The sequence below is a fragment of the Leucoraja erinacea genome, chromosome 17, assembly GCF_028641065.1.
Source record: "Leucoraja erinacea ecotype New England chromosome 17, Leri_hhj_1, whole genome shotgun sequence".
NCBI lineage: Eukaryota > Metazoa > Chordata > Chondrichthyes > Rajiformes > Rajidae > Leucoraja > Leucoraja erinaceus.
The window spans coordinates 27,105,539-27,129,854 of record NC_073393.1 but is presented as its reverse complement, the minus strand read 5'-3'; the positions used below and the strand labels follow the sequence as shown (position 1 = coordinate 27,129,854).

The window sequence follows — 24,316 nt, the reverse complement described above, 5'->3', positions numbered from 1 at the left end:
GCCTTGTTGCATAGTTGAGTGTCACAGTGTGGAATATGATGCCCCACAGATTTGTTGGTGGAGCAGTGTTGCTCTGATTTTCTCTGCAGATCCATTGGTTTCTGTAAAATAGGCATCATTTTCAATTCGGTATTCCATGATCTTTAAACAGTGCAGTCTGTTTTCTGGCAGTTTCTAGACAGCTTTGTTCAGTATGTTACTCTTTGGCATGCAGTGCCAAATAAAACTCAAGAGTTTTATATTGGGTGGAAGGGGTTACAGGGTTGTGCCCAAAAAAAGACTTTGAAACTCTTTCAACTGCTTTGAGATTTTATTTGGAAGAAGTCCTGGTCCTTTATGACCAAGGTATAAAAACCTATATTTTTTTTTACATTCATGTGTTGACATCATTAAATGAAAATATTAAGATATCAATATTAGTTTTCCTGCTGGGTGAAAGAACAGGTTAGTCATTAACAGCACTCATGTGTTGCTAAGGTAATTGGCAGATATTTTGAAGTTCTGAATGACCAATATTCTAGAGAAAACCTACAGTTGTTTTAACCTGCAAAGCCATCCTTTGACAACAGCTTTACTTATACAGTCTTTGAAATGATAGAACATGAATTGTGATCTTGGTTATCTTGGATTATGAATATATAGAAATATCATACAAAAATATGTATCCTGCATAGTATATTGTTGTAGTCATCCCAGTTTTGAAATTAATAATTGATTTTCCTGCTCTGCCTCTTAATTTTTGTGTCTATTTGCTCTTTCCTTCAACTTTCAGCAGGGTCTGCAGAATTGCTCTTAGGATAATTGAATGAGCAGCCTTCTATTTATGTCCATTTGTCTTGTGCAAATACTTGACCAATCCAATATCTCACTAATAAACCAGAAAGATTTATTTTGGACGGGGGTTACAGGTGTTGCCCAAAAAAAGACTTTGAAACTCTTTCAACTGCTTTGAGATTTTATTTGGAAGAAGTCCTGGTCCTTTATGACCAAGATATAAAAACCTATATTTTTTTTACATTCATGTGTTGACATCATTAAATGAAAATATTAAGATATCAATATTAGTTTTCCTGCTGGGTGAAAGAACAGGTTAGTCATTAACAGCACTCATGTGTTGCTAAGGTAATTGGCAGATATTTTGAAGTTCTGAATGACCAATATTCTAGAGAAAACCTACAGTTGTTTTAACCTGCAAAGCCATCCTTTGACAACAGCTTTACTTATACAGTCTTTGAAATGATAGAACATGAATTGTGATCTTGGTTATCTTGGATTATGAATATTTAGAAATATCATACAAAAATATGTATCCTGCATAGTATATTGTTGTAGTCATCCCAGTTTTGAAATTAATAATTGATTTTCCTGCTCTGCCTCTTAATTTTTGTGTCTATTTGCTCTTTCCTTCAACTTTCAGCAGGGTCTGCAGAATTGCTCTTAGGATAATTGAATGAGCAGCCTTCTATTTATGTCCATTTGTCTTGTGCAAATACTTGACCAATCCAATATCTCACTATTATAATACAACTAAAATTACAGTTCACTTTGGGGGCAATCACAAGCATGAAACTGTACTTCAATAGTTTACCAATTTATTTTATAAAACATCATTTAAGTTAAAAGGTTCTTCAGTTGGTGAGCGTCCTGACTGTTCATATTGGACTTGTACTGACACAATATATAGGAGAGTGTTTATTTTACGCATATAGGCTGGATTAAAACCTAGTACGTAACCATGTTTTGCAGTGCAACCATCTTGCACAAGATTTGTGCAGCTATTAAGTCATAATTTATTTGCCCGGAACCTCAATCTAAGCAATCTCAACAAAAGAGATTGAATGTCATTGCTGGAGTCATTAACTATTATTTTTACATAGCCATGTGAATGATCAAAGGTTTTCAATAGTGGGTAAGTTTAATATGTTGGCAATACTTGCATTATTCACGTTATTCCCTTTTTCATGGACCTACACACTGTGGATGGCTCAATTGTAATCATGTATTGTCTTTCCGCTGACTGGTTAGCATGCAACAAAAGCTATTTACTGTACGTTGGTACACGTGACAATAAACCAAATTCAACTCAACTCAACTCAATACTCTGTCAAGGTCAGTCAACATTGGAGACAAAGTCAACAACAGGATAGTAAAAATCAGATCTTTTTTGGGAAGATTTGTAAGTAAAGTGGGAACGACGAGGAAACGGCCTGAAGACCAAAGTAAAGGTTTATTGTGCTGTTGTCATACCAATCTTACTCTATGCTTGTGAGGCATGGACATGTCAGCAGACATGCCAGACAGTTTAACCACTTCCACATGTCCTGTCTGCATAGAATAATTCACATTGTGACAAAACAAGATTCCAGGCACACAGATTCCAAACACGGACATTGCTGAAAGAATCACAGATCAGGCAGGCAGGACATGTCAGAAGAAAGTCTGCTGACAGAGTACCAAAGCAATTACTTCACAGAGAACTGGCATTAGGCTAAACGATCACATGGTGGGCAGAAACAGAGATTCAATGATTCTCTTGGAACATACCTGAAGCATTTCAACATTGACACACACAACTGGGAACAAGCATTGGATCGTCTTGTTTGGTGTACTGATGCATAAAATGTGGTGCTTGTTTATGAGGAGGCCAGAATTGAAGAAGTAAAGAGGGAAAATAAAATCTTGAAAATCACGAACCACTGCCACAGCCTCCTTACATATCTATCTCCTGTGTGGAAAGGACTTTCAGCTAAGATTGGTCTAATCATTTATCTTCTTGTACATCACAATACTATAGACTATATGATATGTTCTTACTCGAGAACAGATGACGAATAGCAATAAATTAGCATTTATTTCTATGTCATCTAATAATAGTAAATTCACTTTGGGTGAGCCTAACAAAATGAAATGCAAATTAAAAATTACAACTTTGCTTTTCTCCCTTCTTTTCCAGAAGTAATGCCAGCATCAGAAAGATATTGGTGTTATTTTAAAGCAAACTGTATTCAACTCAAAGTACAGTGATGCACATAGAGAGGGAACTTGGGTCTTGTTAATGGTACAAATATTACCTTCCAGATTCTTTTCCATCTACCAAGTGAGTTATTTCCCAATTGGTGTTATTTCCTGTAGAACATCACCAAAGTTAGTTATTTCTTCTGCTGGGCTCAGTGCAAAACTTGTGAGTAAGCCTCAGCAGGATCTTGAGTCGTGCAAGTGGTATTCCAGAGGCTTAATCTGGGTCTCACCTCAATTGTGGGTCTTGGATATTGTAGCTTACTCCTTTTTGCCGTGTTGGTCTTGCTTGTTTAACTTGGGTGTATTGACAGTACCAGGCCTTTCATGTGGTCTATTTTGCTTCTGCTCAGTCACCTTAATGCACATACGCCATACATTGTAACAATTTCTGTTGCAACTTCATCAAAACGATCGGACATGTTAAAAACAATCCTGTGGGTGAGATTTCTTATTGAAGTTTTAAGATTCTGCTTGTGAAGTTAATTGCTACAATTAATACACGCAGGAATGAATTTTAAGGTATTTTTTGTTTTTGGAACTCCTGAAACAGAGAGACTTTTCTTTGGCCCACAATCAAGGTGAAATTTGTGTGAGTCTGTGATTTGTGTAATATTAACCTCATAAAAATGTTAAAATTGATTTCGAATTAATCTTCTTTGAATGTACTAAAATATAACACAACAAAGGGCATTTTATTTACATCTTTTGAGTTCTATCCTGAATAAATCTTTCTTCCATTTAGTAAGTGCAGAAACATGCCTTTTGGTCTGAAGAAGGGTCCCGACCCAAAATGTCACCAACTTTTACCTCCAGAGATGCTGCCTGACCCGCTGTGATACTTCAGCACTTTGTGTCTATCTTTGGCCCAACTTGCCCATGCCCGACCAAGATGCCTCATCTACACTAGTCCCACTTGCCCGTGTTTGGCCCCTATCCCTCTAAACTTTTCCTCTCCATGTTCCTGTCCAAATACCTTTTAAATGTTGTTACAGTATCTGTCTCCACCACCTCCTCTGGCAGCTCATTCCATATACCTACCACCCTCTGAGTGAAAAAGTCACCCATATGTTGTTCACAAAATTTGTTTAACAATTTGAGATTGATAACCTCCTGAAGAATCTGATTGCCAGTGTCTCTATAGTCATTTTTCTTTTGCCCTGAGAAGAAATATAAATGGATGTGATTGTCTTTACTTTGGATATCTATGTTGATGCTGTTTACACCATCTCCTGCTATAGCCTAATTTTTTTGGAAACTTGCTAATTTAGACTAATTGCTCTTGTTCTGCTGGATCACAAATATTACGTTATTTAGGTGCTAAGCCAGGAACATTGGATAATGTACTCATCACTTCTGACAGCTCCTTTATAAATTGACCCAATTAGTGTAACACACTTAATATACATGTGACCAGCAAATAGCAGCCAGTGTTAACGGCGGACTTGTCTGCACAGTCAGGTAGTTTTATAATTTTTGTAGTTGTATTTGAATGAAATAGTTAAAACTAATTAAACTAAACCCATGCTTAAATAATCAGACTTTAGCAAATCCTTATTCATTTGTTTTATTAATGTTATTTTATTAGAAATTTTAAGCAAAATTGCTTCGGCAACAGCTGGAAAATATATTTGCCAAGTGAAGATAATTGTTCGTGTTTAATTAGTGAAAATACCAAGTTTACTTTATAATTAATTAACTTGGGATTTTCTTTAAACAAAAGTTGAGAGAAAACATTTCCAATAATACCTTTAAAGTACTGCAGTTTTTTTGTAATCTGGTTGCGGGTACATGATGGTCTTGTTGTACAAGATAGTCTGATACAATTATACCTTGATTTCATATGGTATTATTAATTCACATTATATACCGGTCCTCCCCAACGTATGAGCATTGGATTTATTTACACCCCATACATATGAAAGAGTATTTGGGAGACCATTAGGGATGTATCTACAAAGGTATATCATTCCTTCCTGGTTATATACAAAAACATTGAATTAAGATGTTCTTAGATTTTGCAACTATTCACAAATTGACTTCCCATATTTCTGCTTGTTGTTGATAGAATGTTCTTTGTAATTCTACTTTACAGCCCTTGAAAGAGTGTTCTTGGGGAACATTCGAATTAAATCTCATGATATAATTTGATGGGTGGAATTTTTCACAGGAAATAACGCACACAATTGAGAATTTTGGGAATTTAAGGAACTGCGGATTCTGGCTTACACAAAAAGACACAAAGTGAGGGAGTTGCTCAGCAGGTCGGGCAGTATCTCTGGAGAATGTGAGTGGGTGATGTTTTGGGTCAGAACCTTTGGACTCATTGTGATGCTGTGGGATGAGGTCTGGGAAAGCTGGAAGGGAGGGAGAGGCAAGACGTAGCTTATATAGGGGGTGTTTTGATCGGCAGATGGTTGGACAAAGGCCAAAGGTGAAAAGACAAAAAGTGTGAGATGAAGATAAAGCCAATAATGAAACTAGAGAAAGAAATGGAGATGAAAGGGGAGGGGGAAGGTAAAAATGGGTACAAATCCAGGTGGGGTACAAGGAAGAGGAGCAGAAGGGAAAAAAAATAGGGTATGAGCTGAAGTGCAATTAATGGATTGGACCATTCTTTGTTGTTGTGCCTTTGGAGACTTCAAAATGCCATATTGCCACAACCGTGCAAAGTCCATTCTTCGAGAAGAATTTGAGCAATACTACAACTAGTTCGCAGTTTCCACGATGAGCTGCAAGGTCCGGGTTTGAACAATTACTGATGTTTGAGGGAAGAACATCTGCCACGGTTGTGGCTGCCCTGAATTGCAGCCACCGATGGTTATGTTTTAAAAGTGAAAAGATACTCTGAACGTCCCGGCGAACCTAAAACCGTTACTGGCTCATTAAATTGAAAATTCCATCAAATCTCCGATAAATTTCTTCTGCTTCTGAACCACAATTGTTGCTGGAAACAAGTTATTTTCTTATCGTGGGTAGATTTTAAGATGCACACTTTTGTGACCCTTATCACAGCAAACACAAATGTAACGTGTATGGGTTAATGCTGAGGAATTTTGGAATGGTTCCTGAGGTGTTAAAAAATATTATATCCCCAAGTATAATTGGAAAGAGAAGAGGAGAGTTAAAGATTGAAAATAGACAGCCACTTCTAACCATTGAGAAAAATACATAAATCTGCAGCAAATTTTACTTTTAGAATTGCCATCCAGAATTGATAGAACTTTCCTCTAAGTTGCTGTAAAAATGCCTTTAAAGACATTAGAAACATAGAAAATAGGTGCAGGAGGAGGCCATTCGGCCCTTCGAGCCAGCACCGCCATTCATTGTAATCATGGCTGATCCTCCCTAATCAATAACCCGTGCCTACCTTCTCCACATATCCCTCGATTCCACTAGCCCCTAGAGCTCTATCTAACTCTCTTAAATCCATCCAGTGATTTGGCCTCCACTGCCCTTTGTGGCAAGGAATTCTACAAATTCACAACTCTCTGGGTGAAAAAGTTTTTTCTCACCTCAGTCTTAAATGGCCTCTCCTTTATTTCTAAGACTGTGGCCCCTGGTTCTGGACTCGCCCAACATTGGGAACATTTTTTCTTGCATCTAGCTTGTCCAGTCCTTTTATAATTTTATATGTTTCTATAAGATTTCCCCTCATCCTTCTAAACTCCAGTGAATACAAGCCTAGTCTTCTCAATCTTTCCTCATATGATAGTCCCGCCATCCCAGGGATCAATCTTGTGATTTTGAAAGGTTGTACAATGGGCAGTTACTGTTACAGAAATAAATATCTCCGAACCACATCTCATTTATTATGTAATTTATAAAAACTTTGAGGTGACATTTCATGTCTCATATTATCCTTTTGGGAATTTTATTTCCTTTGCAAATGGAAACCAATGCTGCAACTTCAATGAAAGCCAGATCCTATATTCAAAATAAAAGTTGGGAAATATTCTGAACATACACTCTCAGAAAAATGTATTGTCATGTGCTAATGACAGTCCTTAGTTTTTCAGTTGTTGACCAGAGCCAGTTTTATATTGAAAGAAAATTGCTCAGTTCATTTGCATGATAGGATTTTTACAATTAGGCAATATTATTGGCGAAAATTACCTGACAGATTACTTACTTGCTAGTCCATTACACTCCAAGGCCTTTGGGTACATTGATCCTTTGAGATTTTACAGGCACATAGAGAACACAATGAAATTGGTGAGAAACAACAAACTGCAGATGTTGGTTTAGAAATAAAGACACAAAGTGCTGGAGTAATTCAGCAGGTGAGGCAGCATCTGCGGGGAATCTATCCATATTGCTGCCTGAGATACTCTACCATTTTGTGTCTTGTTTTAAAATGAAATTGTTGCTTATTCAAACAGTGATGTCTAAGAGTATGGAAAGTGTATTTTTTCTTGCTTAAACCAACTGTGTATACAATGATAATGCTTTTTTCTTGGTAGGTTATGAAACTGCGCGTTCTTTAGCTTTGCACGGAGCTCATGTTGTCTTAGCCTGCAGAAACCGAGCAAGAGCCGCTGAAGCTACACAAAAGATATTGGAAGAATGGGTGAGTGCTTCTATAATAGGTGCAAGCTTTCACTACAATATCTTGATGCTCAAAATATCTTGCAGTATAAGCCACTTTATGGACCTCATTGAATTGGGCCAAGATTGGAAGGTTTGTTTCATTTGAAACCCAATGACAACCAGAAGGTTGCATTGACAACAATGTAACTTTTTGTTTATTTGAAAAGCCGTGTAACTATTTTATTCTTTGTAGATACAAGGAACAGTCACATCACATTAATTGTAGATGAGGATAGCACATTATTATACCAATTTTGTGACCTCTGTTCCTAGATTACAACGCTCTTTGCCGGTTTTGTTAAATGACCACACATATCAAAGAATGTAATTGAAAATTCACGCTAACTGGGATTAATCTAAGATGAAAATCTTTGAATGGTAAATGTGCAAATTGAATTTCAGGAGAAAAATAAACACAAGTACAATACTATTACTGTATATATTTTTTAGAGCTTTGAGTTTGGTTAAATCAGTCGCAGGTCGGTTCATTTTATTTGAAAACTAAGTACTGGAAACAATCGAGTTGGACTACATCTGTAGGGTTAATGTTTTGGTTTGATGACCTTTATTCAGAACTCTACCAATTGCTTTTTTTAATCATATTTCCAGCATGTGCAGTACTTTTCTTTTGCCCTTCTATTTGTATGTTTGTTTGCTAAGCGATGCAGCCACACACCAAATGAGCTGACTGCATATCGAATTTTGATTGTTTGAAATGTTAGGAATGTGGCACGGCATGAGTAATGTACAGAAATTCACTGTTTCCCCTCCAAATGGTTATTTTGGTCAAAATTACATGCTGAAGTGACACTTTTCTGATGAATGCCACCAGGTAATAGACAAATGGAGGAGGAATGGTTTAAAATGTGCTGGTGTTGCTCCTTTAAGAGCTTTACATAGATTACACACATCACAGAATACTACGGCATGTTGTCACAACAGCAGCATTACAGTACCCCTGAGCTAGTCAGTTATAGGTAGTTACTAAATAATACATCCTCAACTAATTGGCACAACAAATGTAAACTCCAAAATCATATTGTTATTATACAATGGAGTGCTTTTGTCTGTTGCAATTTGCCAACTCGAAGACTGACGACATGTGGGAGAGAGACAGTAATGGGACAATGCTCTAATATGACTTACATTTCTGCAGGATTGAGATTTCCTCGGGGGAAATTTGTAAGATACTGTTGCAATAAAAATAAAAACCACTGTGCAGCCACTTTTCTTTGCAGTGCCTATTACTGCAGTTTTGTAAACATTTTTATTAGATTGCCAATTTAAAGGAAGCACTATTGCTTCTGTGGGAAATGTGACTACTGTGCAGCTGGTTCTTTTGAGCTCCTGGGATCTGTGGACCAAAAGGCATTCAGACATGTTCTGCCATCACTCACCTTGCTGTTGAAATACTGTCACTACTTTGGTTTCAGTGGGAAAGAGTATGTAGGAAAATTAACATAAAATAAATCATTATAAGGTTAGTTCACTGCGAAGTACATTTGAAACTTCTATAGAGATAAAAATGTATTTCAATGCATTTATTTCTGAATTAGTAACTAAACTGAAGAGTTTTAAGCTGCATAGTAATATAAAGATTGTTGCTTTCTTCTGCTTCCCCATCTTCTGTCCAATGGTTGAGTGCAAAATACATTTTCTCCTTTTGGAGTTACACACCAACCATTGATCACCCGTGCATTATTTCTATGTCCTGCACAAGAGCCGCAATATTATTGAAGTCAATTAACCTACAAACCTGCACATCTTTGTAATGTGGGAGGAAACCAGAGCACCTGGAGAAAACCCATGCAGTCACAGGGAGAATGTACAAAATCCGCACAGACAGCCCTCATGGTTAGGATTGCACCTGGGTCGCTGGTGCTGTGAGGCAGCAGCTCTACCACTGCGTCACTGTGCCACCCTAATTCACTCTCCTGAACTGATAGTTTTGATTTATATGACATTGCATTTTTAAGAAGTAAAATTCTGGAATTATTGCTCTGTGTGAAATTGTGCAATACCCATTAAAAATTATGAAGATACATATTCCATTTCTGCTTTAGCCAAAGTTTATTTATGTTCTTACGAACAATATTAGCTTTTTATCCAAAGTAGCTTTTGTTACTTAAAAATAATGTAGCACCACTTAAAAATCAATTAGCTTTATATATAATTTACTTATAATACAAATGTATTTCAGGAATTGACATGTTAACAGTTATTGATTTACTTATAAAACCATAAGTGTATTGTACAGTTTGATGCTGGTGATGCTCAACAACCAAGAGAATGAATTGCATTGCAAATTTTACTTGTTTTAATTCCAAGTAAAGTGAAATTTGGTTTGTTAAGACTTTACAAACATTTAAATGTCAAAAAAGTGGATGGGAATAGGGTTTAACTACAGTTACAGTAAATGGTTTATCTGGCCTCCCATCTTAAGATGACAAACACCTATTTTGTGAATAGTCGATTAAGATACTCTGGCTGTGTTTTATGGTGGACCTGATACATTTATGCCGACTAAACATTTGCAATAAAGTCTTGCTTTTAGAATATTTTTATTAAAACTAAAATGGAGTAGTGATATCATTTTATCATCAGCAATTTCTTTGTAGTATCAATTATAGCATTAAGATTTGTGCCTATAAATAAAGCAGAATTTCATCATGGAGAACTATGCTGAGAGTTAGGAGTTTTAGTTTCTACTAGACTAAGTGGAACCTATTGGGTCCCAGTCACACGGGAAGCCTGGTCCCCCAACGCAACCCATTCCCCAACGCAATATTCCACCACTAACCTGTTCCCCCAACGCAACCCGTCCCCCCAATGCAATATTCCACCATTCAACAATAGTCCCTAATTGCGCAGGCGCGAAACATTCCCCCTCACCTCCCAGCACTCCCTCCCCCTCCTCTTCATGTGTGGGTGGGGTGCAGGCGAGGGTGTGGGGAGGGAAGGGGGGTGTGGTATGGGAGGAAGGGAGAGCGTGGGTGTGTGTGGGCAGGGGAGTGTAGGAGAGGGGGAGAGGGTGGTGTGGGGGGAGGGGTTGTGGGCGGGGGGAAGGGCTGTGGGGGTGAGGGGGTTTGTGGTGGCAAGGGGGGTAGTGGAGGGGTGTGGGGTGAGGAGGGCTGGGCGGGAGGAGGGAGTGGGGTGTGGGGGTTGTGTGGGAGGGGGGCAGCGAGCGTTGTGGAGCTGGAGAGGGGGGGCGTGTGGGTGTGTGAGGAGGCGGGGGGGGGGAGGGAGGTATGGAGGTGGGGGGGAGGAGGGGTGTGGAGGGTGGAGGTTTGGGGAGGGAGCTCGGAGAAAAGACGGGGTCGTGGGGCAGAGGGGGGGGTATCACAGGGGAGGGGGGCAGGAGCCAGCGAGGGGGACCAGAGGGGAAGGGGCTGGAGAACTCACAGCGGGCAATGTGGACTCACAGCGGGCGATGTGGACTCACAGCTGGCTCACAGCTGGCGCTTGACGTTCTCCTCCACCGGGATCTGAGTCTCCGTTTTCCGTTTGGCGACATCTCTGACTCCTCGCCGGGTTGGGCCGCTTCCAGTCCCTCCGAAAATTGTGTCTGGTTGGGGACCTCCGCTAGCCATGCAGAGCCTCCCTCGGCTCCAGTAAAGACGCGATCTTGGTTCTTCTTGGTTCTTGGTTTCTTGGTCCTCCGAAATATTCCAAATGGAATTTAAACTGGAGGTGGTGAAGGGAGGACTTTAAACTGGAGGTGGTGAAGCGATGACGCAGGAAAGGGCTAAGCCTCCTGCAGGAGAAAAGAGCAATGCATGCGGCTCCGACTGACAGGACAGTAGATCGATCTGAGCACGCTCGATTTTTAAATCTCGCTAACTTTTACATTAGATCCCTGATTGGAATGAAACTTTGTGCAATCGCAGCAAAGGAAACGGTGAGTAATGTGGTGAAAAATTGTAGCGCTGTCGCGTACCGTTTTTGCACCAATAGAATGACCGTGCAAACCAGAGGAAAACAAGATCAGAGTTTTAGTTATGTATAGATTTTTTGTGTTTTTTTTAAAAAGTAAGATTTTATTTTATAACCTAGATTTAGCTCATTGTGTTTTCTGGATGATTGCTTTTGACAACCCCGTTGATGCCAAATGTACATGATTGATCAAACCTTGTCACTGTAATGGGGAACTGCAGTGCAAAGGCTATGACAGTATCAGGTTGCATAAATAATATCCAGTGTTGGAATCTATTGTGCTCCTCAACGTTGCCAGACCTCCTTATCAAAGTCTAATGTTCTGTGCAAATGGCCATAGTTACAGTTGATTTGGCAAGCATAACCACATTCGCTGATACTAGTTTCTAGTATTAAGCAATGGCAAAGGTTTAAGAATAGACCTACAAAATTGTCTACTGTCAGTTCAACAATGAAACGCCTATTTAAATAGTTCCTTTAGTAAAATCTGAACATTGCTTCCCCTTTGAGACTGTTCCTAGGTTTAGTCAGATCCTGATTAACCTTAGCTTCATTCTATCTGTGTTGTTGCATCTAATGTGCCTGTAAAGCTGCAGTAAATAAGAATTTCATTGTGTTTATGTACAGTAGGTATCACAAATAACTAAACAATAAACATCTTTAATCCAAGTTCTTGATCTTGTTAATATTGCATAAATATTCAACACAGACTTAATTACTTTTCTATTCCAGGGCAGCACAGTGGTGCAGCTGTAGAGCCGCTGCTTCACAGTGCTAGAGATCCTGGATCGATACTGACCTCGGTTGCTGTCTGTGTTGTGTTTGCATGTTCTCCCAGTAACCGCGTAGGTTGCCCGCCTCCCACATTCCAAAGATGTGTGCGTATGTGGATTAATTGGCCTCTGTAAATTGAGCCCAAGTATGCAGGAAGTGGATGAGAATTGCGATAAAAATTGAACTATGTCACCACAGTTTTATCCATTTACTGTCCTAACTTCTAACTTTTTGCACCTCTTAACTGTTAATTTCTGTCCTATCTATTCAGCTTACTGTCCCTCTCTGTCATTTGCAAGCATAATAATACAACAATGTATAATTCATTTGTTCTTGATGTGAATGGTGATAAATGGAGGCCCAATCCTAAATCCATGTGGAAGACCTCTTGTCAATGTCTCACCGATTAAAGTACACTGCTTTTATCTCTATCCTCGCTGTTTTTTTCATCTCCTTGGTTCTCTATTTTACCACCCTGCTCTTGTTTATAGGGGCTTTATTTTGGAGACTTGCTTTCCAAGAACTTGTTCGAATAAAATCTTCAGTAATTTTTTTTTAACCGATCTCCAATTGATATCTTGCCAAAGCTCAATTATTGTATTGCATTTATCTTCTACTGCAGCATGGTTTTGATAATCTGCTATTTTCAAGTAAATCATGCTATGAAGCTTTGCATGTATGCACTAAATGTTTGTACCTATCAATGTGATGTGCTAATCTATCCACATCCTGTGGTGGTAGGGATGGTGCAAGTCTCATGCACTTTCCATGAAGTGACATCAGGATTCATGGCTGAATGGCTAGATTGGTATGCTTATTGAGGCATTGGGGAAAATAAGGACTCCTCAAAAGAGACATAGTTGGTTTGTGGAATCAAGGTTTCAAGGTCAGTTTGTTGTCACATGAACCAATCAAGGCACAGTGAAATTTGAGTTACCATACAGCCATACTAAGTGAAAAGTAACAAGGCACACAACCACATAAAAATTAACATTAACATCCAACACTGTGGATTCCACATTCCTTACTGTGATGGAAGGCAATAAAGTTGTTCTCTTGTTCTCCTGCGGTCGGGGCAATCAAACCATACGCGGTTGGGGTGATCAATGTCCCGGCAGCTGATGATTGAGACCCCCGTCGGGGTGATTAAAACTCCCTCGTCGGGGCGGTTGAAACTCTCTCCGCGGAATGGAGCTCCCAAGTCGGCTACTTCTTACCAGAGACCGTGGGCTTCATGGTGTTAAAGTCCCCAGGCCCCGTGATTGGAACTTCGATTCCTGGCAAAGGGATTGCCAACTCCGTGATATAACGTCTAGCAGACTCCCGTGGCTTGGAGCGCCCGTCGGTCTCCAGGAAAAACCGCCAACTCCACAATGTTAGGGCACAGTGTGGACGGAGAAACAATACGGGAAAAAAATAGCGATTTTTAACACAAACTAAAAATAACAAAAAGTCTAAAAAATGAACAATGGTCCAGTAAAGAAATTGTAGAAAATGTTGGTGAAATAGTCGCATATTATTGACGAAGAGCTAAAGTTGGCCGTTGAATATATATGTGTCTTTTTACAATACTGGAGAGATTTTGAGGAAAAAGATTATGATTTAGTTTTTTTTACACCAATACACTGTTCTTAACAAAAATCTACCCATCATGTGAAACCTTATAAATAGACAATAGGTACAGGAGTAGGCTATTCATGAACATAGAAAGGAATAAGAAATACATGCACTTACTGTACCAACCAGGTCACTGGTGGACACCACGCGACAACCGTTACATAAAATGTATTTGTGTATTCTGAGGTAGACTCAAATGATGGAGAAACTCAGCGGGTGAGGCAGCATCTATCGAGCGAAGGAAATAGGCAACGTTTCGGGTCGAGACCCTTCTTCAAACTGGTGTGTATTCTGATGTCATTTTTGGAAACGCCATCAATATGCTATCTATATATTACTAAAAGTCTGTCTTGACCACTTCCTGCTGTTTTGTATATTGATTTTAGCCATCATACTCAGAGTTCCACTCTGCTGCGTAGGGCAAGAGGATTTTTCCCATCGATGAAAAATAAAAGAGTTATTCGTGTTTAAAAAATGTTGAGATTCTCTCTGCTGTCAATCACGTCATGAAGGCCATGCCCCTTCTGGTGGGAGGGGGGACTATAAAACCCAGAAGTGTGGGTGTGGCTCAGTCTCTGCAAGATGGAGGAGGGAGTGGTCACGACTTGCTATCTTTAATGGCCTTGCATTCTGCTTGAAATGGTATGAAACTGCACTTGAATTTGGTGGCCTTGCACCCTGCTTGAAGTGGAATTTCAAGGAATAGCCGTGAGTCAACTGCCAACCCACCAGCCGTGAGTGAGTGTGCTGCCAACACAACAGGTTTGAGTGACTGAGCCGCCAGCCCAAGAATCCATTTGGCCCACAATGTCCATACTAGTCCTCTGGAAACCAGTCCCTTCATCCCACAACACCCATACTAGCGCACCAGAAAGCCCACCCCCGCTCCCCACTGGCAACCAATATTGGAATTGGTGGAGAGGTGGAATATTGCGTTGGGGGACCAGCCCTCCCTCGTGATGCTGGGACCCAACGGATCCCACTTAGTCTAGTCTTTTCTTATATTTTTTGTTGATACTATGTTAATCATGAACCCAATAAAGTGCCTGTCAACTTTATTTGAAGGAATTTGAAATGTGACCCCGTTTGTCACATTTTTGTGTGCAGTATTGTAAAAAGACACATTCTTACTCCTATTATTGAAGTGGATTGTGCAAGGGAATTCTGGAAAACTGGAAGTTTTCCTTGTTATTTTGCAGCAATTGAAAACTTATTTTTTAAATGTTATTTCTATTTAACAGTGTTGTACCATTGTACAAAGAGGTACAGAAAGAATGTTTGTTAAATTTGCTGATGACGCAAAGAAAAGTAGGAAAATAAGTAAGGAAGCTACGTGGTGAAGCAGGTGGAGATGAAGCAGATATGACAAATGGAATATAAAATGCAGTGAAATTGCCCATTTTGGAATGAGAAGTAAAAAAAAAGGAAGTTGAGGCAGTTGTAAGGCAACGAGATGCAGAGGGATCTGATTGTTGAAGTGCATGATTTGCAAAAGGCTAGTTTGCAAGAACTGCAAGTAATTAGAAAACGTAACAGAATATTATAATTTCTTGTTGGGAGAATTGAATACTCAAGTTGGGAGGCTGTACATCAGTCATATGGGGCATTGGAGACTACATCTGAAGTGCTGGTTTCTTTGTTTACAGAAGATGTTATTGTGTTGGGAGCAATATAGAAAATATTTACTGGATTCACACTTAGAATCGGTGAGCTGTCGAATGAGAAAAGGTTGGACAAGCTAGGCTTGTATTCACCGAAGTTTAAAATAATCTTTGTAATTCTCTTGCTCAAAGGAAGCAGAGGTCTGGAATATTTTTCATACAGAAGTAGATTGCATCTTGGTAAGTAAATGAGTGAAATATTTACTGGTAGACAGGGATGCAGAATTGAGGATATGCTGTGATCAGCCATGATCTTCAGGAATGGTGGAGCGGATATGAGGGGATGATTGGCCTACTGTTCCTAACCTGTATGTTACATGAATTTTGGTGAGTTTTTGACATTAGCTTGTGCTAAAATTGTAATATCTCAGAAGGAGATATCCAACTCTTCATGCCAATGCCATCTATTTAATGGGACCTGGTATATTTCAAGGTGCAATTTGAATACGTGATATTTCTGCAACTATCTTCACTGGACTTGAAAATGTTAATTGTTCCTTGTGCTGAACTATTGTAGACTGAGCAAAAACACAAAGTGCTAGCTGAACTCAGCGAGTCAGGTGGCATCTGTCATGGGAATGGACAGGCGACGCCAGACTCTGACGAAGGGTTCTGACCCACCTATGGAAATAAATAAATTGATATTTTGGGTCAGGACGCCTCTTCAGACTGAATGGTGTGAAATAGATGGCTGTATGGCTTGGCCAGCAGGTCAGGTTGGACCCAAATCAAGGTTTGCTAAATTGTGGGGAAATTTTCTATTTTAACAGCATGACATTCTGCGAGTCTTGTGACCTTTGGAACTGATCCCTAGCAGCAAATATTGATGGACATGTGATTAGACCCCTCATCATGCAGTATGGTGAGAATGAAGATCTGGATACATTTACAAGTGACTGTTTTTGATTTATACCAATAATTTGTTCGCCTTTGGAATACTGTGTGTGAATCAGCGTACTCGGCCCTACAAGTCCATGCCAAACAAATAATTATTGTAATAATTATTGTAATAATCATCAGGCTGATCCTCTATTATCTTGTATCTGATATTAGTTGTGCAGAGAGGGATGAGGAGGATGAGAAAATCATAAAGCCATATCCTGTAGATGCTTACAATATGAACCAATATAAATCTTTGAAACCACTCAGGTTAAGGTGCACTGCAGGAGAAAAGTGGGAAGTATTTGCATTGCAGGTCAATGACTTTAGTTGAGATTAATATTATCTTTAAACAAACACAAAGCGCTGGAGAAACTCAGTGGGTCAGGCTGCGTCTCTGGAGAGCATCGATCTGTGACATTTCGGGTAGTGACCTTTCTTCAGACTGTTCTCCATGCGCTCTAGAGGTGCTGCCTGACCTGCTGAGTTACTCCAACACTTTGTGTCATTTTCTGTAAGTCAACCTATGTAGTTCCTTGTTTCTACTTCTTAATATTATTTTCTTCAGTCTGCAGATACTGCCTGACATGTTGAGTGTTTTCATTATTTCCTTTATTTTAGAGCAGAAATTACATTTACTATTATGTTCCAGAAGATCAAGAGTGGATTTTGTTGAAACATTCAGGATCAGGGTGGATATCGATAGGTTGAATGAGAAGTTATCTAATGTGGCTGTGAAACACCTACTTACCCTATGAGGCCAACAGAAGTTAATAATAGCAGTATTTTCTGAAAAAGGAGCAAGGTAGACATTTGTTGATAAAATTGACGATTGTTGATAAAATCAGCAATGAAAACTTATTTTTCTTTCACTGAACTCTGGGGCTGAATCAGTGGTGTACGATTGTCTTTTCCAGTTTGATTTACACCTGTATTTTGTAAATTCTCATTCTGGAATTTTGAGTCGACAATTCATTAAGTTGTTCAAGTGATTTCCATATGCAAAACAATTATTGCATGTTGTGCATTACTAAAAGAGATCAGTTTGCCACGCAATGGTGTTGTCTTTTTTCAGACCTGGGTAGTTGTGGTATGGAATGCCATACACTAGTAAATTAGTACAATTATAAAAACATTAAAGAGGTATCCTAGACTCATGATCTTCGTCTTTCATAATAGAATCGGCCACTACATTATTTTTACTTGAACATGTTATTTACTTGCAAAATACATCGCTTCCAATTGAGTTTAATCAGTATGAATACAAGCATTTTTTCCTTTAAATACCAGTCATTTGGGACTTCACATTGCCGTGCAACTGATGAATCATTTGTAACTTGCTATATGGAACTCTTTAAATGGTTCTCTATTATAGCCTTGTTGTGCAGTATTGAGAGAGCTAATTAACTTTGATTACTGCACTAATATTATGGCACATTGACAATTGTGCAGATTTATGACCATGGGAAAGAAAACAAATGAAATGCAGGTGCTGGAGCAGAAAGAATAAGCTACTATGTTACAGAACTTTAATTACCCGGAATATGTAGTCAGGAGAAAATCACTTGATTAATTACAGGATGCTAAATTTCCTTGCAAAACCAAGCCACTCTGTAGAAAATGATCACAGGACACAAATGCTGTTAATTTAAAAAAGAATAAACCCCAAATTGCACAACTTATTTCATTTATAAATATCTTCTAGGTTTTGAACTTGATTTATTTATGTCATCATGAATTGTTCTAAAAATCTCACCATGTGGAAGGGCTCTCTTACGAATGAAAGTTGCTGAACAACCTGTTGAAACTTACACATTGCCTTTGACCATGTCTATCTGAACTTCTGTCCAATTCTGCAACTTCATGAACACTTGTGATTAGCAAATGGGTTTAAAAATAAAAGTTGAAGTGGTTTATTGATTTCATCCATAACAAAAGAGATGGAATGAAGTGAAGATTTTAAAGAAGTTGACTGATAAGTTTTCTACTTTTCACCAATGTTAAGCCTGCAGGGAAAAAAAAAATCAAGAGACTGATTGATTAACTGATTCACAAATGGTACTCCCTAGCCAACAAAGAGTACAAACGTGGTGTCAGATCTAATTTACGGAATGCTCTGGAGCTCCATTGGCCTCCCTTGACACATTTTAAACCCAGTTGACCTCAATTTAACTGTTTAGGGAGTGAAACTCCATTCTCTCTATTCTCTAAATGTTTAAACTTGAAGCGTGTAGCGTGTTCTATGTATGCATGTCCAGACCTGACAGTTGAAGTTTGAGCCATTTGGGAATCAAGTTTTGTAAGCAGTGTTGTGCCTAACAGGAGATGAATGTTCAGCTGTTATTTTCATTATAATTCTGAAAGCTGCCATGTAAATGAATCCAAGGTGAAGTGTGAGAATGCTTAATTGGCTGAGACAATTGTCATGGCATAATGGCAGAAGCAACCTAGACTTATGATGAATGCTAATTTCCTTCACATAGTTAGATTCTGCAGAAAACTGAATTCTGCACTTTGCCATTTATCACAATAATATCACGCCCATTTGTTCCTTACATCAAAATATATAGGGAAAAATAAAAGAAGGTGGAAAGTTACATTATTTTTGAAGGGTTGGTTATCAACAGACCCAAACAGATATGAATACAGGTCATCCCCAATTTGGGAATGTCGTGAGTTATGTACAGAGCATACAAGCAATTGAGAGTTTCAGCAGCAGGGTAGATTTGCCGGCTATTGCAGGACTGCAGGCATCTTCTTCCATATGGGAATTTGGTTCTGACTTGTGAACGATATGTTTTTTGAACAGTTCACAGGAATGGAACCCAGCCATAATATGCAGAGGACCTGCGAAACATTTTCATGAGATGCACCCTTGAGAATTATCGATATATGCTTACTCAAATGTTCTCAATCGTGAACTGTGGGTTACGAACAGTGCACAATAAATTTCTGATTTACTTACTGTTACAGAAATTTGTGACTTATGAACTGTGACCAATTCACAAAAAAAATCTGATTTAAGAACTGTACTGGTTACTGTCTGGATTATGCAGGAAAATTTCTGTCTGTGTCTTCCAAGGAAAATTTCCGGGGATAATACTGGCTGCGTTTTTTGGGGAAAATTTCTGACTTGCAAATTGTCACAGAAATTCTGACTTGTGAACTGTGAACAGTTCACAGAAAATTTCTGACTTGTGTATTGTCCTGGTTACAAATAGTTGACAGGAATGGAACTCTGCCCTAATCTGGGGAGGACCTGTGTATCATTAGATGCAACTCTTGAGAATTATAGATACATGCTAACTATTTTATTTCCATTGAAAGTAAATGAGGTTACCTTTAATCTGATTAGGAAAGAAGATACAGGTAGATTGTTGTCATAACATGGACTCCATATCCACCGAGATGGTTGCTTCACTTTACAGTATGACAATCTGTATAATAGCTTGTGATATTTCTCCCTGCAACATTTACCATGTTCTTTCTCCCAGATGCTGCCTTATTTGCTGGTCATTTCCAACATGTTCTGTATTGTAATCAAAATATTGAAATTACTTTATTTGTCATAGTTAATCAGATAATAATCACAATAAATGGATATTTTAACTTCTGAACTCTTTAGTATCAATCCTTACCAGGATTCAGCATTCCATTCTTTGATAGGATGTTAATTGACTTTGTATTTCTGTCATTTTCTGCCTTTACTATCTGAAATGTGGTATTGTTGATTATCAACATCTTGCAGTTCATTGGCTGGTGATAATACAGTTAAATGCTGAAGCAAAATATTAATATTGAAATCATTAGAAAGCTGAAAATAAAAGCAGAAATGTTCCTCTGATTCAGTTCCATTTAGTTTATTGTCATGAGTACCAAGGTACAATGAAATGTTTTCTGTTGCATGCTAACCAATCAGCAGAAAGACAATCCATGACTAACCAGTCAGCAGAAAAACCATGCATGACAGATAAGGCATCTTGTAGAAAAAAAACTATCAGTCAAATCTATTTACAACAAAAAAACATTTGGACAGGATAATGGATAGGAAATGTTGAGAAGGATGCGGATCAAACATGGGCAAATGGGACAAGTTTAGATGGGGCGTCATGGTTGGTATGAATGAGGATGAACAAAGGGCCTGGGTCAGTATTGTATGACTCAGTGGCGGATACATGGAATAATGGAAAAGGAAAAAAATATGCAGACACTGGCAAGGGCATTGAAAGAGCCATGATCAGTTGGATGAAAAACAATTGACAATAAAGGATTAATGAGAAATCAATTATGCACACAAGCCAAGGAGAGTGCAAATGGCCATGAATGGAAATGAAGCTTGGACAACTGGCAGTGTGGTTGGAGTAAATGAGCATCAATTTAATGGAGCATCTGCTTAAGGATAGAGGGGAAATCCTTTAAGACCGAGATGAGAAAAACATTTTTCACACAGAGAGTGGTGAATCTCTGGAACTCTCTGCCACATAAGGTAGTTGAGGCCAGTTCATTTGCTATATTTAAGAGGGAGTTAGATGTGGCCCTTGTGGCTAAAGGGATCGGGGGTATGGAGAGAAGGCAGGTACGGGATACTGAGTTGGATGATCAGCCATGATCATATTGAATGGCGGTGCAGGCTCGAAGTGCCGAATGGCCTACTCCTGCATCTATTTTCTATGTATCTATGTAATTTGAGAAATAGGCTTCAGGCTCATTGTCGTTTTTTGTATTTTTTATAATCTGTTGGCAGGTTGGTATTTTCATTTATATTTTTACTTAAATTGAAAGAAAAATTACTTTTATTCAGTCATTTTACCCACTATTCCAGGAAATTGTCTGATAGGAAAATTGAATTGGTAACCTTGGAGATCAATGTTCTTAAGCTGTCGGGACAAATATGTATAGGCGGAAAGTGTTGCTCAGGGTTGGTCAGAAAAACAGCCTTTTAGGTATGAAATGTAAGAAAAGTTGATTTTGCACATTCAAAAAGGAAGTGACTAACCATCAAATTTCAGGCAAATTGGAGGAAGTAGGGTTATATGCAGCTGCATTATAAAACAATTGCAATTGCAATGGGAGCACAGTCTGTGGACAGTAAGATTGTGGACGTTCATTGTAGAATTGTGTAATGCAATATTCATGTGTAAGATAGTGTGATTTTCATTGGAACTTAAGTAAGTATTTGAAATTTGGGGGAAGAAGATGCTACTTTTGATCGTCACAATGAAGCTTATGCATCTGTAAATATAAATCTTATTTTCATCGTCACATGTAGTTTTAGAGATACAGTGAGGAAACAGGCCCTTTGGCCCACCAAGTATGCACCAACCAGCGATTCCCACAGATTAACTCAATGCGACACACACTAGGGACTTCAAATGTGCCTTAGTGATGCAGGTGCTTGGCAAAGGGAGCAAGTGGGGTTTTCTCCGAACCATGACTTCAGGTTCTGGGGTGAGGGTAGAACGTCATAAGTGGCTCTGATGACAAAACTTAGCCAAGATCCCTCCATTTGCCAGATTTCGCGCCAGCTGAGTTTCCTTTTTTCCAGGCTCTCCCAGCGAGTCCATTGGCCCTGCTTGGCCATTGAGACGGCCTTGGCGTGTTGCTCTGCCTCCTCCTGTCTACTCACCTCCTCTACAACAAGCTGTCTCTTCTACACTGATGTTGCCATGTGCCATTGAGGAGCTTTTGGGACGAGCCCGAGCCCGGCTCTCCCGTGTTGCACTTGGCCAACCACATCCCTGAAATGAAGAGCAGACTTAGCACTCTGAACGGCTTCAGATGCGGTCCACTTCGTCCCCGTTGCCACACTGAGGGCCACTGTTCGAATAACAGTATCTTCAGATTCAGTGAAGGTCATGACCAACCTTGCTTTAGTGCATTTGAACTCTTCCACAAGACCTGCAATGGGTAATTCCAATTTGCCACTGCCATACAGTCCGACAGGACTTAAGCATTGTGGAAGTCCAAGCCACTGTTTCACATGTGTGCTGATCATTCTTTCCAGCTTTTCCACTTTGTTGATGGGGATTTCATACACAGTTAAAGGCCACATGAGTCTTGGTAGTATGCCAAACTGGAAGCACCACAGCTTGAGGTTTCCTGGTAGCAAGGTCTTGTTGATGCGAGCTATGTGCGTGATGGTATTCTTTTTGAGTTGTTCAAATTGCTTGGTGTCCTTGAGCTTTGCATCATGCCATCGGCCCAAACTCTTCACTGGCATTTCTGAAACAGTTGGAACAGATATTCTGTCAATATGAAATCTTTGATCCTTGACTTGACTTCACAATGGAGATGCTTCTGCACTTGCTGGATTTAATCTTCATCCTTGCCCATGTGATGTTTTGATTAAGTTTTTCCAGAAGTCTCTTGGTGCAGGGGACAGTTGTCGTTAGTGTAGTTATATCATCCATATAGGCTCGTATAGGTGGTAACCACTGACCACACTGTAGCCATTTTCCTCCCACAACCCATTTCGATATCTGATAATGAGCTCCATTGCCATAGTGAAGGTCAATGGGGAGATGGTGCACCTCGCCATGATGCTTACTTCCAGTGGTTGCCAAGCTGTGGTAAAGTCTGATGTTGTGAGACAAAATTGCAGATCCTAGAAGTAGTTTTTTTTTTTAGATTTGTTATTGTTGCAGGCACCTGAAATAATTCAAAAGCAGTCCACAGTAGCGAATGAGGAACTGATCCATAGGCATTGGCCAGGTCGAGGAACAAGACATGCAGATTCTTATGTTCTTTCTTAGCAGTCTGGATTTGATGCCATTTGACGCTGGTATGTTCAAGGCATCCCGAGAAACCTGATATGCTTGCCTTTTAGATTGACGTATCAATGAAATGGTTTTGTTTCAGATACTTTGTAAGTCTTTTCTCCAATATACTGAAAAATATCTTGCCTTCTATGTTAAGAAGGTTTATTTGCCGAAACTGTTTGACGGTGGACAATTTTTTTTTTCTTTTGGGATCAGCACTCCCCCAGCTCTTCGCCAGGATTTGGGGATAACTTGTTTTTCCTACGCAGCCTTCATGTTCCTCCAGAGGAATTTCAGAACATCCGGGGCATTCTTGTAGACACAAGAATACAAACCCAAGCCAATTAACCTACAAACCTGTACGTTTTTGGAGTGTGGGAGGAAACTGAAGATCTCGGAGAAAACCCACGCGGTCATAAGTGAACGTACAAACTTCGTACAGGCAGCACCCATTGTCGGGATCGAACCCGGATCTCTGGCGCTGCAAGGCAGCAACTCTACCACAGACACCAGGCCACCGTTTCTTTAAGCAGTTTGTTCAGGAATCTCACCAATGGTGTCCAAGGGAAGCCATTGTGGTCAATGGGCAGTCCCCCTGCTCAAAGTATAAAACAACCCCTTTAAGACATTAGGGTTCTAATTTTTAATCATTTTATTTTATGTAAATGTCTTTCAAAATTCTAACCACCATAGCACAGGCTAAGTGTGTCAGTCTTGAACTAGAAGGCAGTAAACAGATAAAAATTGCTCGCCTGAAGTATTTCTAGTTGAGTTCAGACAAATAATTCCCTGCTTCAATTTTGGGGCACAGAATTTTAATTTGTTTCCAAACTATTGCGGGCAAATGTTGCAAAACACAACACTAATGGAGAGCAAATACGTGGGTCTGAAAAGTCACCATTTTTAAAAGCTGTCCTTGAAATTTACTTGCCCTGGGTAACAGGAAATATTAAATTTGGAGTCATGATTTGTATTAACCTATGATGAATTATCTGACACGCATCTTCCCTAGAGCAGAGACATTTTCAGAGAACACCCAAACAAAAAATTAATATGTAAGAATTGTTAATGATCATTCTGATTGCGCTT

The 24,316-nt window shown here is 39.2% G+C and overlaps 1 protein-coding gene across 6 annotated transcripts in view; it reads left to right on the top strand.

The window, feature by feature from the left end:
• The window catches only part of wwox (WW domain containing oxidoreductase), a 977,325-nt gene that overhangs the window by 87,029 nt on the left and 865,980 nt on the right, over positions 1-24,316 (top strand). For all 6 annotated transcript variants that reach the window (XM_055648843.1, XM_055648844.1, XM_055648848.1 and 3 more), the window contains exon 5: positions 7,479-7,585. In XM_055648843.1, the coding sequence (XP_055504818.1) occupies positions 7,479-7,585 (107 nt within the window). The remainder of the gene's footprint in view (positions 1-7,478; positions 7,586-24,316) is intronic.